We start from the raw sequence: 14,496 nt of genomic DNA, 5'->3' as shown, positions 1-14,496 counted from the left end.
GTCTACGGCCCACTTGTGCTTGGGACTACACTTCCCAGGATGCTTCGCGGCTGTCACCTCTGGCCAGCTGCTGCTAACTATTCCCAGCACTAGAAGGGGCTTTTGCAATGGACCCGCTGCTGCGGTGGGTCATGTGATCATAGCTGCACTCCTAGTTCCACTCTTGTAATTGAATTCTCTTCTTGTTTTCTCCCATCATGTGACAGTGACAAGGAGCCTCATTGTGCTGCAGGAAGCATGGCCTCCAGGGAAGAAGGGGACTCGGGGCTGCTGCGGGGTGCCAGGACGCGCTCCTATGGCAGTCTGGTCCAGTCCTCCTACTCCCCGGCCCGGTTGAGGAAGCTGGAACATCTGGTGCAGTCAGGGGACACGCTGCCGGGGCTGGCGCTGAAGTATGGGGTCACGGTGAGTCTCTGCATGGCAAACTATAACTCCCAGCATGCCCATGACACTGCCTGTAGGGTCAGAAGCTCCTTACTTACCAACAGGCTTCTTCTGCGCTGGCTGCTGTGGTACTGCAACTCCCAGCATGTCCAATGGAACATTGATTGGGTTCATGTATGTCTTCACTGCGTCATTGTGGAACTATAAGGGTGTGTGCACACGCTGCGGATTCTGCAAAATCCGCAGATAAATCCGCGGTTTGGCTCTGCGGTTTATCATCTCCACAATGGTGGAGATAGGAAACCGCTGCGGATTCTGCAGAAATAATTGACATGTCAATTCTTTCTGCAGTTTAGAAACCGCAGATAATCCGCGCGGAAAATTCCGCACCGTCTACACAGCGTTTTCCATTTCCCATAGGGAATAACGGTACTGTACACCGCAGCGGCCAAATCCACTGCGGATCCGCAGCAGAATCCGCAGCGCGTGCGCACACCCTAACTCCCAGCATGGCCACAACACTGCCTGTAGGGTCAGAAGCTCCTTACTTACCAACAGGCTCCTACTTTGCTGGCTGCTGTGGTACTGTAACTCCCAGCATGTCTAATGGAACATTGATTGCGTTCATGTATGTCTGCACTGGGCGTCATTGTGGAACTATATCTCCGAGCATGTCCATAAGTAGGCTCGATAGTGGCTTACGTAAACGCAGCCTCTAAATCCTCTGCTTGCTGTTGCACTATAACTCCCAGCATGTTGTTGTGGAACTGTAACTCCTGATGTTCAGGCGGCTCGTGGTTGTTATGGGACTACTACTCCCAGCTTGACCTAGAAGTCAATTTGGCTGCTGATTGCTTCCCAGTTGCCGTCCTACTACAAGTCCCAGCATGCCCAATGAGCCACATGTGAGTTATAAGCCTCCGCAGGTGCTATGAGGATGATGGATGCACGGGGGAAACTCCTTGCTTTTGTTTAACCATGTAAATACTGCAGTAAAGTTAGAGTACAGCAGCTAAGGGGGTCCAGGATCAGAGGTCCCCCTGGGTGGTCACTAGTGTGGAAAGAGGGCTGGGATCGAGGGCGACCCAGAGCCGGTCACACTGAGATTCCTCCTCTAATCGGATTTGTCTCTTTCTCCGCAGATGGAGCAGATCAAGAGAGCGAACCGGCTCTACACCAACGACTCCATCTTCCTTAAGAAATACCTCAGCATCCCCATCCTGATGGAGCAACCGGAGCTGATCAACGGGGCGCATCCGACAGGGGATTCAGGGGCGGTGGGGGGCAACGGCGCAGGGAAGGAGGGGACGGAGAGCCGCCCTCAGCGCAGTATGTCCCTGGACGCCAGAAAGGACGAGGTCTCCACCAGCGAATTCATGACCAAGCTGGACACCAGGATCCGCGTCTCCAAGAGGGCGGTCGTCAAGAAGATGCGGGAGGTGTAAGTATCGATACACCACAGTCATGGATGCCCCACACCATCACACCGAGTACCAGGGGTGTTATGAAGCCGACACACAGCCATGATCGGACATAACTCGCATCCTAGACGCTGCAGTCAGTGCTGAGCACGGCACCTAAAGGGTTACACAAAACAATTCCCAGATTATCGGTAGTCTGACCTGTGTAATAAAGTGATCACGTTACGTGGAAATGAAAGGAGAAATTGCCGTCCAACGAAGAATTACAAAGTTGTGGCCTTAAAAAAAGTAGAAGTGAAACAAACAAACAAAAAATCCTTAGTCCCTGAAGGGGATTTCCAGTGTTGCAACAAAAAGGAAGAAATGACATAAAATCAGAAAAGTCACTTACAGTGGGGAAAATAAGGATTTGCTACACTGCCGATTTTGCAAGTTTTCCCACCTACAAAGAATGGAGAGGTCTGTAATTGTTAGCGTAGGTACACTTCACCTGGGAGAGACAGAATCTAAAAATAAAAACTAGAAAATCAGATTGTATCATTTTTTAAAGAATTAATGAGCATTTTATTACATTAAATAAGTGATTGATATAACAGAAAAACAGAACTTCATATTTGGTACAGAAACCTTTGTTTGCAGTTACAGAGGTCAGACGTTTCCTGTAGATCTTGACCGAGTGTGCACACACTGCAGCAGGGATCATTGCCCACTCCTCCATACAGATCTTCTCCAGATCTTCAGGTTTCGGGGCTGTCGCTGGGAAACATTGAGTTTCTGCTCCCTCCAAAGATTTTCTTTTGGGTTCAGGTCTGGAGACTGTGTAAGCTAGAAATGCTTCTTACGGAGGCACTCCTTAGTTGCCCCGGCTGTGTGTTTCGGGTCATTGTCATGCTGGAAGACCCAGCCACAACCCATCTTCAGTGCTCTTACTGAGGGAAGGAGGTTGGTGGCCAAAATCTCGCAATACATGACCCCGTACATCCTCCCTTCAATACGATGCATTTGTCCTGTCTCCTTTGCAGAAAAGCACCCCCAAAGTGTGATGTTTCCCCCACCATGCTTCACAGATGGGACGGTGTTCTTGGAGTTGTACTCATCCTTCCTCCAAGGAGTGCAGTTGATACCAAAAAGTTCTATTTTGGTCTCATCTGATCAGATGACCTTCTCCCATGCCTCCTCTGGATCATCCAGATGGTCATTGGCGAACTTCAAACGTGCCTGGACATGTTCTGGCGTGAGCAGGGGGACCTTGCCTGCCCTGCAAGAAGTTAATAAATGACGGCACAGTGTTTTACTAACGGTAATGTTTGAGACTGTGGTCCCATCTCTCTTCGGGTCACTGACCATGTCCTCCCATCCCGTGTAGTTCTAAGCTGATTCTTGACCTTTCTCAGAATCATCCTAAGGCTGGGGTCACACTGGCGAGGAATACGGCCGAGTGAGAGGCGCTAAAAGCCCGCATTAGACACGGACCAATGATTCTCTATGGGGTCCCTCGCACCAGCCGTATATTTCTCATCCGTATTCTACGCTCCGTGCCAATGGCAGCATGCTGCGATTGTCAGCGTACTACGGCCGTAATACGCCAATGCAAGTCTATGGGTGCGCAAAAAATACGGATTACACACGGACCACACGTGACCTGCGAGAAATACGCACCGGTGTCCTTTAGCAAAGCCGGCAATTCAGTGCGCTATATGGTAAACTCACACTGACAGGTTTAATAAAGAAACGAAAGAATAGATATAGACACATAGAATATATATATATATATGCATTCTATGAGTATATATCTATTCTTTGGTTTCTGTTAGAAACCCTGCCATAGGGCTCCATTATATGTCCATTTTGCAAGCCTGCGAGAAAATCTCGCCATACGGATTACATACGGACATGCGCAAAATACGTGACCACACCTTGATTACGGATGACATACGGAGCACTGTTTAGGGGCCATTCATCCGTATTACGTATGTAAACTACTGACCGTTGGTTAGTGTGACCTCGGCCTTACCCTACGAGGCAAGATCTTGCATGGAGCCCCAATCTGAGGAAGATTAGTTAGATTGACAGTCATCTTGTATTTCTTACATTTTCTGATAACTGTGCCAACAGTTGTTGCCTTCTCACCAAGCTGCTTGCCTATAGTCCTGTAGCTCATCCCAGCCTTGGGCAGGTCCACAATTTTGTCCTCGATGTCCTCAGACAGCTCTTTGGTCTTGGCCATGGTGGAGAGGTTGGAGTGTGTTTGAGTGTGGGACAGGTGTCTTTTATACAGGTAATGAGTTCCATCAGCTGCAATTAATACAAGTAATGAGTGCAGAGTAGGAGGGCTTCTTACAGAAAAATTAACAGGTCTGCGAGAGCCAGAATTCTTGATGGCTGGTCGGTGATCAAATACTTATTTCATGCAATAAAATCCAATTTAATTACGTAACAATCATAAAATGTGATTTTCTAGATTTTAGTTTTAGATTCTGTCTCTCACAGGTGAAATGTACCTATGATGACAATTACAGACCTCTCCACTCTTTGTAGGTGGGAAAACTTTCAAAATCTATATAGCCCCTCACTATCTCTTCATATGTCCGCTGCAGACAATCACTGGCCTCAGCTGATACGCCAAGTGACCACAGAGCCTAGTGATCGGCTGCAGCGGTCATGTGCGATAGAAGACGACAACTTCTTACCTATATTTCATACTTTCAGAGCCAAAGAGGAGGAGTTAGCCCCCGGAGCAGTCACCGGCTACCAAGGCACCAGAGTGGAAGCCTCTCCGCCAACTGCCCAGCGTTCCCTGCTTGGGCCGGTCCCTCTCACCGTTACCACGCGGACGTCTACCCTCCGAGACCGTGAAGATGAGATGTTTAAACTCTAACTTTATTTTATGATTTTTTAACTTGATTATTGTTTATGTTTTTATTTAAAAAAAAAAAAAGTCAATTATTTTAAAATTTAATTTTGGACCCTGAAATTTCCCAATTCTCGATGTGAGAGGTGTCCGGCGACGTTTAGCGTTATTAACCTCAGTTCCTGAGTTTTTTTTTATTTCATTTATTTGTTTCTATTTTAGTTCTTATATATATATATATATATATATATATATATTTTTTTTTTTTTAGTTCTTTTTTCTTTTTTAATGTAGAATATTTTACTTTTCTTTTACTGTTTTTTCTAATTGTATTGTATTTTTTTGTTTTTTTATTTGTTTCTTTCTTGCGCTTGTCTTTATTTTAGTCCTTTTTGTTTTACTTCTTTTTATTTCTTTTATTTGTCTTTTTTACTTTTAGTGCTTTTGAACAAATTGAAATAAGTATTTTATTTTAGCTCTTTTTTTGTTTCTTTTCAATCTCATGGTCTATAAATTTAGAAATCCTATGCACATGTAATACTAGACCTCCTCTATCTGTGTGTAACAGGCCCTCCACACTCACACACGCCCTTGATGGCAAAAGTATATGCACCCCTGAATACCTCATCCATGCAGGACATCTTAATTCGGAACCACATAAATTGACATGGAGGTGAGTTGTAGAGTCTGGCGTCCATCCAGCTACAAATCTCTTGGGATCGGGCACCAACGGTAGGTGATCAGGTTGGGCTCACGGTCCTGTGCACCTTGAGCCAGAAAAGGACCTGCTTTACTCCAACCAGGCCGCCTCTTGGCACTGTGCATCTCACTCTACTTCTTTATGTTGGATTTTACAAATGTGGCTATAAATTACTTCTGGGCAACATTTGGACATGTTTCTATTTTACACATATAATGCTCTTCTAGTCACCATTTCACCAGATGGGGGCGCCAGTGTTCTACAAAATGTCTAACGCTACTCTGGTAACTGCAATAACTTTGTGTCTTTGTGCCTATTACCCATTTTTATGCCATTTAGCTATATTTTGATGTAATTGCTTTTCTGCACTGCTGTGAATCAATTTCTGTAAAGCGTAATTTCTGCCGTAAAGGTTGATTTTATTTTATTTTTTAATTTATTTATTCATTTTTTTAATTTACATTTCATAGAGATGGACGTTGATGGATATTGATTACACTCTAGCTATTAATATTGGTCCAGACTGGTCATACAGGAATCTGTGGACAATTCAAGGTTTTTTTTCCCACTACCTCTCCAAGGAGCCGTAAAAGGGGGTTAAAGTCCTGGTCATTTATCCGTGACAGGTGACGATCTTTGATCCCTGGTTGATATCTGAGATCTTACATTATAACTTCTCCAGGGTCGTCATCCAGCTTTCCCTGACCTAGTTATTTAACTAAATACTTACTTAAAGGGTTAGAAAAGCATGGCTGCTTACTACCAGAAATGGCGCCACCACCTGCCTACAGGTTGTGCCTGGAATTGCAGTACAGCTCCATTAAAGAGGAAAAGGCTGAGTTGCAGTACCATTCACAACCTGTGGGCCAGAGTGGCACTGTTCTGTAACCCTGCAATAATGTTAGTTCCCATTAATAGACAAGTGAGGATGATTTGTAATGTTTTAAGGCTTTAACGACTCTGAGTCAAAATATTTTTTACTTTTTGTTTGTATTTTTGAGGGCATAATCTGATACATAGGACCAAGTAAGTGTGTTATATGCTGGTGGCCCTCGTGTGGCGCTGTGGGTATGACCGAACAGTTTGCACCTTTTCTGATATAATCAGTGCGAAGAACTATGGATGCGCGGCTTCTTTTCAGATGATCTGTATGTTTTGTAGAAATTTTGTATAAAATAATTTATTATTTTTAGTATTATTCTGTCAAATGTTGGTCAAAAGTAATAAAAAAAAAGTTTAATTTGTTTATTAAATTCCTATTTAGTTCTGACGTGGTATTTTTGGGGGATGGGTAAAATGAGAATTTTGTACTATATGCGCTGATCAGCTACAACCTGATGTGTTGGAAGCAGGAAGAATGAGCAAGTGGAGGGATCCGAGTGACTTTGAATCGGTGCGGTGTTCCGGTATACAGCGGGTCTTGTGGGGTTCTCTCTGACACGGCGGAGCTTTTGGGGTGTTCCCGGTATACAGCTGGTCTTGTGGGGTGTTCTCTGTATACGGCGGAGCTTGTGGGGTGTTGTCAGTATTCGACAGGTCTTGTGGGGTGTTCCCGGTATATGGCGGAGCTTGTTATGTGTTCCCAGTATACGGCAGAGCTTGTGGTGTGTTCCCGGTATATGGCGGAGCTTGTTATGTGTTCCCAGTATACGGCAGAGCTTGTGGTGTGTTCCCGGTATACGCCAGAGCTTGTGGTGTGTTCCCGGTAAACGGCGGAGATTGTGGTGTGTTCCCGGTATATGGCGGAGCTTGTGGGGTTTTCTTGGTATATGCCGGAGCTTGTGGGGTGTTCCCAGTATTCGGCAGGTCTTGTGGGGTTCTCCAGATATACGACAGGTCTTGTAGGGTGATCCCGGTATACGGCAGATCTGGTAGGGTAATTCTGGTATACAGCAGGTCTGTGGGGTGTTCCCGAAATATGGTAGGTCTGGTAGGGTGTTCCCAACAACGGCAGGTCTGTGGGGTGTTCCCAGCATACGGCAGGTCTGTGGGGGGGTTAGTCTGTGATTTACGCTTTGCATCATATGGACAGTCGGGTGCATGTGTCACTGCTATTTTGAATCAACTTTATTTGTTAAGTAGTCTGAATAATGGCGGTAACACGAGCCGTGTCGCGGCGATGGACGACTTCTCAGTAATCCCCCGACTCTTTTATCACCTTCCTTTCTTCTTCCTTTCATATTAAAGGCCGAGAAGACGCAAAAAAATGCTTCATAACATTGAGGACAAACTGCCACACCTCGCCCTAGAGAATGGTGACAAAGCTTTATTTACAGTCGTTATTCTAGACGTCTGAGGAGGAGGAAGGTTCAGATCACGAGAAAGGGAAATTGTGCAAATGCGTTACATTATTAACCCTTTACCTCTCAGAACATTGTTAGTTTTTGCGCTTTCTTAGCCCAGAAAATTGAATGATTGAGTATGTTTTCAATATGAAAAATATACAAACAAAAAAGACAAAAGTGTAGTATGCAGACAGTATCAAAAGTTCAGCTCTACAGTGAATGTAGTATAGTAAAAAGAATTATAAAACAATCTGTTACCACAATTCATTTATTCAAGAAATAAAACTGTATGTAACTGAGGAAATGTTTTTTGTTGAAATCCACATTGTCAAGTTGCAAGTTAAAAAAGAAACAAAAAAGTATTCATTCCGGCATTTTGATCATTCTTAGGATTGACATCTTAGCAGATTTCACTATAGACTTTTAGAATAAAATATGTTTATATAGATTATGGGAATAAGGAGAAAAAGACTTGAAGGTTTTCACAGATTTTTTTTTTTTTATGTACCTATAAAGTACATAGACGGTTGTTGCAATGGAGACAGCTGTAGCTCCAGGGGTCTCTACCGGTCTTGACAAACTGCAGCCAGTCTTGGAGCTCACATACAGCATCAATGGTATCAACCCTCAACACTGAGCCATGATGCCAGTAGTAAGGCATGTGATTGCTGATACCAGGGACTGACTGTAGCTGTCAGGTGGTGGCATCGTGTAAACAAAGACCGGTAGAAGCCACCAGAGAATCAGCATTTTTGAACCTTTGTGGCTATTTTGTGTTTTTTTTTTTTTTTTTGAAAATTCGGAACCGAAACAACTTTTATCTTTGTGAAAGGAAGCAGTGGGTTTCTTGTTTTCGAAGTTGCTCAATTTGTAAGGTCCCTTAAAGTTGGGTGTTTCATTCATTTAATTCTGCTTATGTTCCCGAGCAAAAGGCTGTAAACATTACTTTGTTCTGCAAGAAGACAGCATCAATAGTCGACCTATTGAAATACCTTAACTTTCCTGATTAAATATACACATCATTCAATAGCAGGGACAACCATGAAGCACCAGATTAGTGATTATGGACCCTGCCATCATCTCAAACATCAAATCGAAAAGAATTTCACAATTTTGTGTTCTGTAAGACACATAATAACCAATATGCCCTATGTGTACCAAAATACTTTAAAGTCACGGAACATGCATCACAGATATATTCTCCAGGCAGGTTTGTATCGTGTAAACGCTGAGGTGTAGACCAACGTACAAGTTGTAGGTGGAATGGCTCTCTGAACTTGTGGCATAAATCACCTCAACAAGAGACCACAAATCATCACCAAGAGAACTCTTTGGTCCATGATGGAGTTCTTCAAAACTAATCAACATCTTTGGACTGAGAAAAGATGAAAAAGAGTCTATCCTTTCACATCTTGAAGACCAAGTTTTTAGAACATCTAGTTTATGCAGGAAAACACAAATGTGTCCATTGCTTACTTGTCTTTAAGTTTGGATATCCCATTGATGACACATGGGAACCTTTTCATTCGTATCATAAACACCAGTTCTCTGTTCTCAAGGTTAATTACCCTCGCAGGTAGTAAAGTCCTGGTCTTTATTCTCCAAGTTAAGTCCATCATTTTGCGCAATTTCCATTTTTGAGTCCAATGTCTCTCACAGTTTCCCATCATCAATCAATTTGTTCATTCCCTGACAAATTTTCTGTAAATGGGGCTTCATAGACCCATTGGGGTCATAAAGTTCACTGAGCATTTCCTTATTTGCGAAGTGGTTGAATACATGCTGGATGCGACCATGGGACTTAGGAGTAAGGTGCTTGTCCACGAGGCGAAGGAGCAAGTTTTTGCATTCTGTGAGGATTCCTGGCAGAACCTCCTTCTCATAAGTAAATTCTACTTCGTAGAAGCTAATGGCCGTCATTGCTCCATTGTGTAACTTGTTTTTGAAATCTTGAGCTAAGACCAGTTCTTCCGGGCTAAAACGATTGTGACGATACAAAACACCGATTTTTACCGCAATCTTGATCAAGTTTTTGATGACTTTTTGAGACTCTGCTTTGTTTTTCGTGTACTCTTTAGACACTCTGTAAAGTTCATCCAAGACTTCACCACTTGTTTCATCGATGAACATGTTCACCATGGATTTACTGGCCATGCGACTCAAGATTTTCTTTTGTGCCTGGAGGGCAAGATCTTTGGAACTGAATGTCTCCATAGTCTGCAATGAGAAGTACAAGAAGAAACAGATGAATTATATTGATAAAAATATAACTTTTACAAGTCAATTATGATGTTAGAGACCTTTTGGTACCATGAGGAGCACATCAAGAGTAGTCAGTACTCAAAGTTTCTTAACAAATTCTCAGATGCAATAAGGTCACTAAGAACTTTTTGGAGTCCAGTAAAAAAAAACGACTTGGTTATCCTCAAAACAAAGAAATATTGATGATAATGGACCCTGTAAAGATAGTCTAATTTTCACCTGAGAATCCCATAAAGGTAGTATATGTTTCGGTTTCGCCTTGTAAAATTAACCTTTTGCTCCTAGAGGGGACTACTTTATGACTATGTACACAAGGGATGTAAACTGAAAAAAAATAAATTCTTGAACTGATCTGCTACCCTAAAAGATATACAGTAGGAGAGACCATCTGTAAACCCTCACAGATTGTGTCATGTATACAAGGTTCATTAATTGGCAAGACACTTAAGGCCCCGTCACACATAGCGATCTCGCTAGCGAGATCGCTGCTGAGTCACAAGTTTTGTGACGTAACAGCGATCTCACCAGCGAGATCGCTGTGTGTGACATCTATCAGCGACCGGCCCCCCTGCCCTGCCCTGCCCAGCGATCAGCTGGTAACTAAGTTAAATGCAGGGTTTTTAAGCACGGCGCTGTGCTTAGAAACCCGATGTGTACCTTAGTTACCAGCGCGCTGATGCAGGGAGCTGGTAACTAAGGTACACATCGGGTTTCTAATTGACGCACGTCCCTTAGAAACCCGATGTGTACCTTAGTTACCAGCTCCCTGCATCAGCGCGCTGGTAACTAAAGTACACAGCGACGCCGTGCGCTTGGTGTTGCTGGTCCTGATCGCTGGTGAAGCTGTCTGTTTGACAGCTCACCAGCGACCATGTAGCGACTCGCCAGCGATCCTGACACGTTGATATCGTTGTCGGGATCGCTGGTGAGTCGCAATGTGTGACGGGGCCCTTAGATCTTTGGCTGGATGTCTTTAGGCCATTTGTTCAGAGAAGATAACCATATCCAAAAGTCAATATGAGTTACCAACTTCCAATATCTAACCATATTCTCCACCTTGGACAAAAAAAAAAGCCAAGGCGATAACTACAGAATACACCAGTTTCTCTGTGCTTCTAAGTGCCAAAAGCTGAATATTCAAGACTAATTAAGGTCATAACGTTGAGATGTTTCCTAATCATTTGGCTCATTCAAGAACTCAGTCTGAAGCTCCAAGTAGGATACTACGAGTCATAATTGCATTCCTCTAAGCTGAAGATAATTAAAAACATTTCTGTGGTTAATATCTGGATGTAATAAAATATATGTAGAGACAGGCTGCCAATATATTTTTGGCTTCTGAATGGAAGCAATCAAAAATATGATTAAAAAAACCCTGGTCAGATTTAAATCCAGTTTCCCACCCTTATCAGACAGACGCCCAGGCTACAAGTTTCTGAAGGTACTGTGCCTGGTTAGTGAAAAAAATTGAAGGCGCTTCCTGATTGACCTGTCAACTTCTTACTCTCCGGACATAAATATGGTCCTGCATAAAACCTCAGCCTAGAAAAACATTGAGTGATTTCCAAAGGTAATACAATGTTGGACTTAGAATATTGCACATGAAGACGGCATGACAACAACTTTGTAGACATGTATGTTATGCTGAGAGAAGAAACCCAATTTGCCTGATTATTTTTACTTTTTATTGTAGAACCACAATGCCACAGGTCCCCCACGAAGACCTCATCCTAGTGGTGTATACTAGCAGTGGTCTCCATATGGTCAAGTCACTTTTTACCTTCTTGGTTTCAACTTCAATAAAAGCATCTTTGATTATTGAAAACGTCAATCTCTTTGTTTAGTCGGTTAAACTGTGGCATCAATTAGTTGGACGTCTCTTTCCAGATTTCGTTACTTAGTAGCTGCAGTTTTAACTCACATTCCCAGGAAAAACGACATGAAGTTTTCAACTTTTCAAAAGCCATTGATTCTTGGGGGTTTTGTGATTGTTCTCCGATGAAGGCCTAGAGGGGTCGGCTCTGTAGAAACAGAGCCTTGGATTTGGTGTCCCTTAAGCACCCCATACATAAGATGTCTGTCGGATGATCATTCGGCCTCCAGCGATCGCTCTTGAGACTACCGTAGACATGACCGCTTGCTTTCGCGAAGAGGTCCTGTGCTCTTTCTGACCAGACTTCTCTTGCGGTGTCTTATTTTACAAGGAACAAAAGGATCAGCCGTTGGAAATTGATACGCCAGATTCTTTTCTGCTTTTTTTATACTTTACAATTTTATCGATTCACATACAGGTTTGTTTTGAAAACGGCATCAAAATCTGTGACCTTTTTTTTCAGGCGTCTCCATTACCGGAGCTTCGCATATAAGTAGCCGGAGGCTGAAGTTCCTCGTTTGGATGAGTAGCGCTCCTCGCCGTGCCGTGCAGGATGCAGGAAGTATTTCCTGTTTAATGAGAACAGAACGAGCTGTGCAAACAAGCAACCATTATGTCTGACACTTTACCAGGAGCTCCCGAAAAAAAGAAAGGCCTGCTCATTGTTGTCAGGTGTGCGGAGAAGTCCATTGTCACTTTGTATCGGATTTCCAGACCAACTTGTTACCAGTAACAATCGCCTCCCGACCCTCCCCTGCCGCGGGTCACATGGTCTGCGGAGGAGCTTCTGCAGGGCAGCAAAAAAAAGAAAACAAGATATATTTCTTTTTTCGAATTGTCTAATTAACCCCTTATGCACCAAAAGAAAACTGATTGTAAGAGTCATTTTGTGACTTGGGAAAAACCAGGACTAAGACTGGCGGAGTGTGGAGTCTTATGGGAAACAAATGCAAATGAGCTCTCTCCTGGAAAGAAAGCTGTCCCACTAGAGCCACCTAGTGGAGATGGGCTACTTTGTAAGTCAATGTATGACCCTTTACCAATCCTTGTAAGGGGTGTTAGCCAAACCTGGACAAACTTGTCCTTTAGAATTCTGGGAAAGCTGGTTAGAACACAAATACGGCTGGTTTTCAAACTCATCCACCTTTCCTACGGTCTGGAACAACAATACAGTGGTGTCGCCACTGCTGCCAGCATGGTCAAAACCAACATGGCCCACATTCCCAAAGTCCTGAAAAGATAATCTGTCCATTTCTGGACAGTTACAGAACTTCATTAAGGCAGGGTTAATTATATGACTGAGATTAGACGCTCACCCAGCTTTTCTGGAGTCCTGAGTAGAAAATATGCAATATAGCGAGCCAAATTTGCCATTCATAACTCTAGAAAAGCTGGGTGACAACCAGCAGGATTGCGCTGACAGCTCATGCAGCTTTCCTAAAGTTCTGAACTGCATTGTAGCCCTTGGTTTCATTCAGGTAGTTTGCCAGTGATGACCTCCATAGGGGCAGTGGGTTACAGAGCAGGAGAAGCCGAGCGGATTGATGTATAGTTCTGTGGGGAAAGACGCAGTAGAACTTGTATTCTATACTTTCTAATTCTTGCTAGCTTAAGGATTAGGAGTCCAGTGGGCAGCTCTAATCAGCGACTGACACTTCCCTGACAAGACTCCGCCCACTGGACTCAGAATGCGCAGATATTGAAATGAATGAAAATACAAGTTCTATTGGATCAATGTCCACAAAACTATATATCAATCTGCTCAGCTCCTTTTGCTTTATAACATGGTGCTAGAGGATTTTATAGGGACTTGTTCCCTTTAAGTTTAGTGCCGCTGATTCGCTCTCCCTCCTAGGAACACAGGATGATATTTGCTTTCAGCCTCAAGAAATAATCCTGTTTATGCTCTGACAGAACAAACGGAAACATTCCAGACAGACAAATGAACCAGCTCACGGGGATAATATAACAAATCACTCCCTCTTGGTTGTGAACAGCAAGTCACTATTACTGTCCCCGAGCTCTGCTCACACTTGGAATGGCATAACATAGCACAGTTGTGTCATCTTTTATCTTACTCTCTGCATTCTGTCTTGGTTTTGTCCTGTACATGAACCAGGAGGATCGGGATGAACAGTGTTACTCTCTACAGTTGTGGCCAAAAGTATTGACACCCCTGCAATTCTGTCAGATAATACTCAGTTTCTTCCTGAAAATGATTGCAAACACAAATTCTTTGGTATTATTATCTTCATTTAATTTGTCTTAAATGAAAAAACACAAAAAGAATTGTCCTAAAGCCAAATTGGATATAATTCCACACCAAACATAAAAAAGAGGGTGGACAAAAGTATTGGCACTGTTCGAAAAATCATGTGATGCTTCTCTAATTTGTGTAATTAACAGCACCTGTAACTTACCTGTGGCACCTAACAGGTGTTGGCAATAACTAAATCACACTTGCAGCCAGTTGACATGGATTAAAGTTGACTCAACCTCTGTCCTGTGTCCTTGTGTGTACCACATTGAGCATGGAGAAAAGAAAGAAGACCAAAGAACTGTCTGAGGACTTGAGAAACCAAATTGTGAGGAAGCATGAGCAATCTCAAGGATACAAGTCCATCTCCAAAGAGCTGAATGTTCCTGTGTCTACCGTGCGCAGTGTCATCAAGAAGTTTAAAGCCCATGGCACTGTGGCTAACCCTCCTAGATGTGGACGG

At 43.3% G+C, this 14,496-nt stretch overlaps 2 protein-coding genes across 3 annotated transcripts in view; one reads left to right on the top strand and one right to left on the bottom strand.

The window, feature by feature from the left end:
* Nucleotides 1–23: 23 nt before the first annotated feature.
* LYSMD1 (LysM domain containing 1) lies at nt 24–6,609 on the top strand. Its single transcript, XM_073567010.1, has 3 exons — nt 24–405; nt 1,527–1,825; nt 4,515–6,609. Exons 1-3 carry the CDS (start codon nt 238–240, stop codon nt 4,681–4,683), a joined length of 636 nt encoding a protein of 211 aa, XP_073423111.1. The 5' UTR covers nt 24–237; the 3' UTR covers nt 4,684–6,609.
* A 993-nt stretch (nt 6,610–7,602) lies between these two features.
* The window catches only part of TNFAIP8L2 (TNF alpha induced protein 8 like 2), a 67,748-nt gene continuing 60,854 nt past the window's right edge, over nt 7,603–14,496 (bottom strand). For both annotated transcript variants that reach the window (XM_073567012.1, XM_073567011.1), the window contains exon 2: nt 7,603–9,858. In XM_073567012.1, coding sequence (XP_073423113.1) covers nt 9,295–9,855 — 561 coding nt within the window. In that variant the 5' untranslated portion in view covers nt 9,856–9,858 and the 3' untranslated portion in view covers nt 7,603–9,294. The remainder of the gene's footprint in view (nt 9,859–14,496) is intronic.

The sequence above is a fragment of the Dendrobates tinctorius genome, unplaced genomic scaffold, assembly GCF_039654945.1.
Source record: "Dendrobates tinctorius isolate UK_male_01 unplaced genomic scaffold, ASM3965494v1 ptg000019l, whole genome shotgun sequence".
NCBI lineage: Eukaryota > Metazoa > Chordata > Amphibia > Anura > Dendrobatidae > Dendrobates > Dendrobates tinctorius.
The sequence above is the reverse complement of the archived record's forward strand: the minus strand, read 5'-3'. Positions and strand labels throughout refer to the sequence as shown.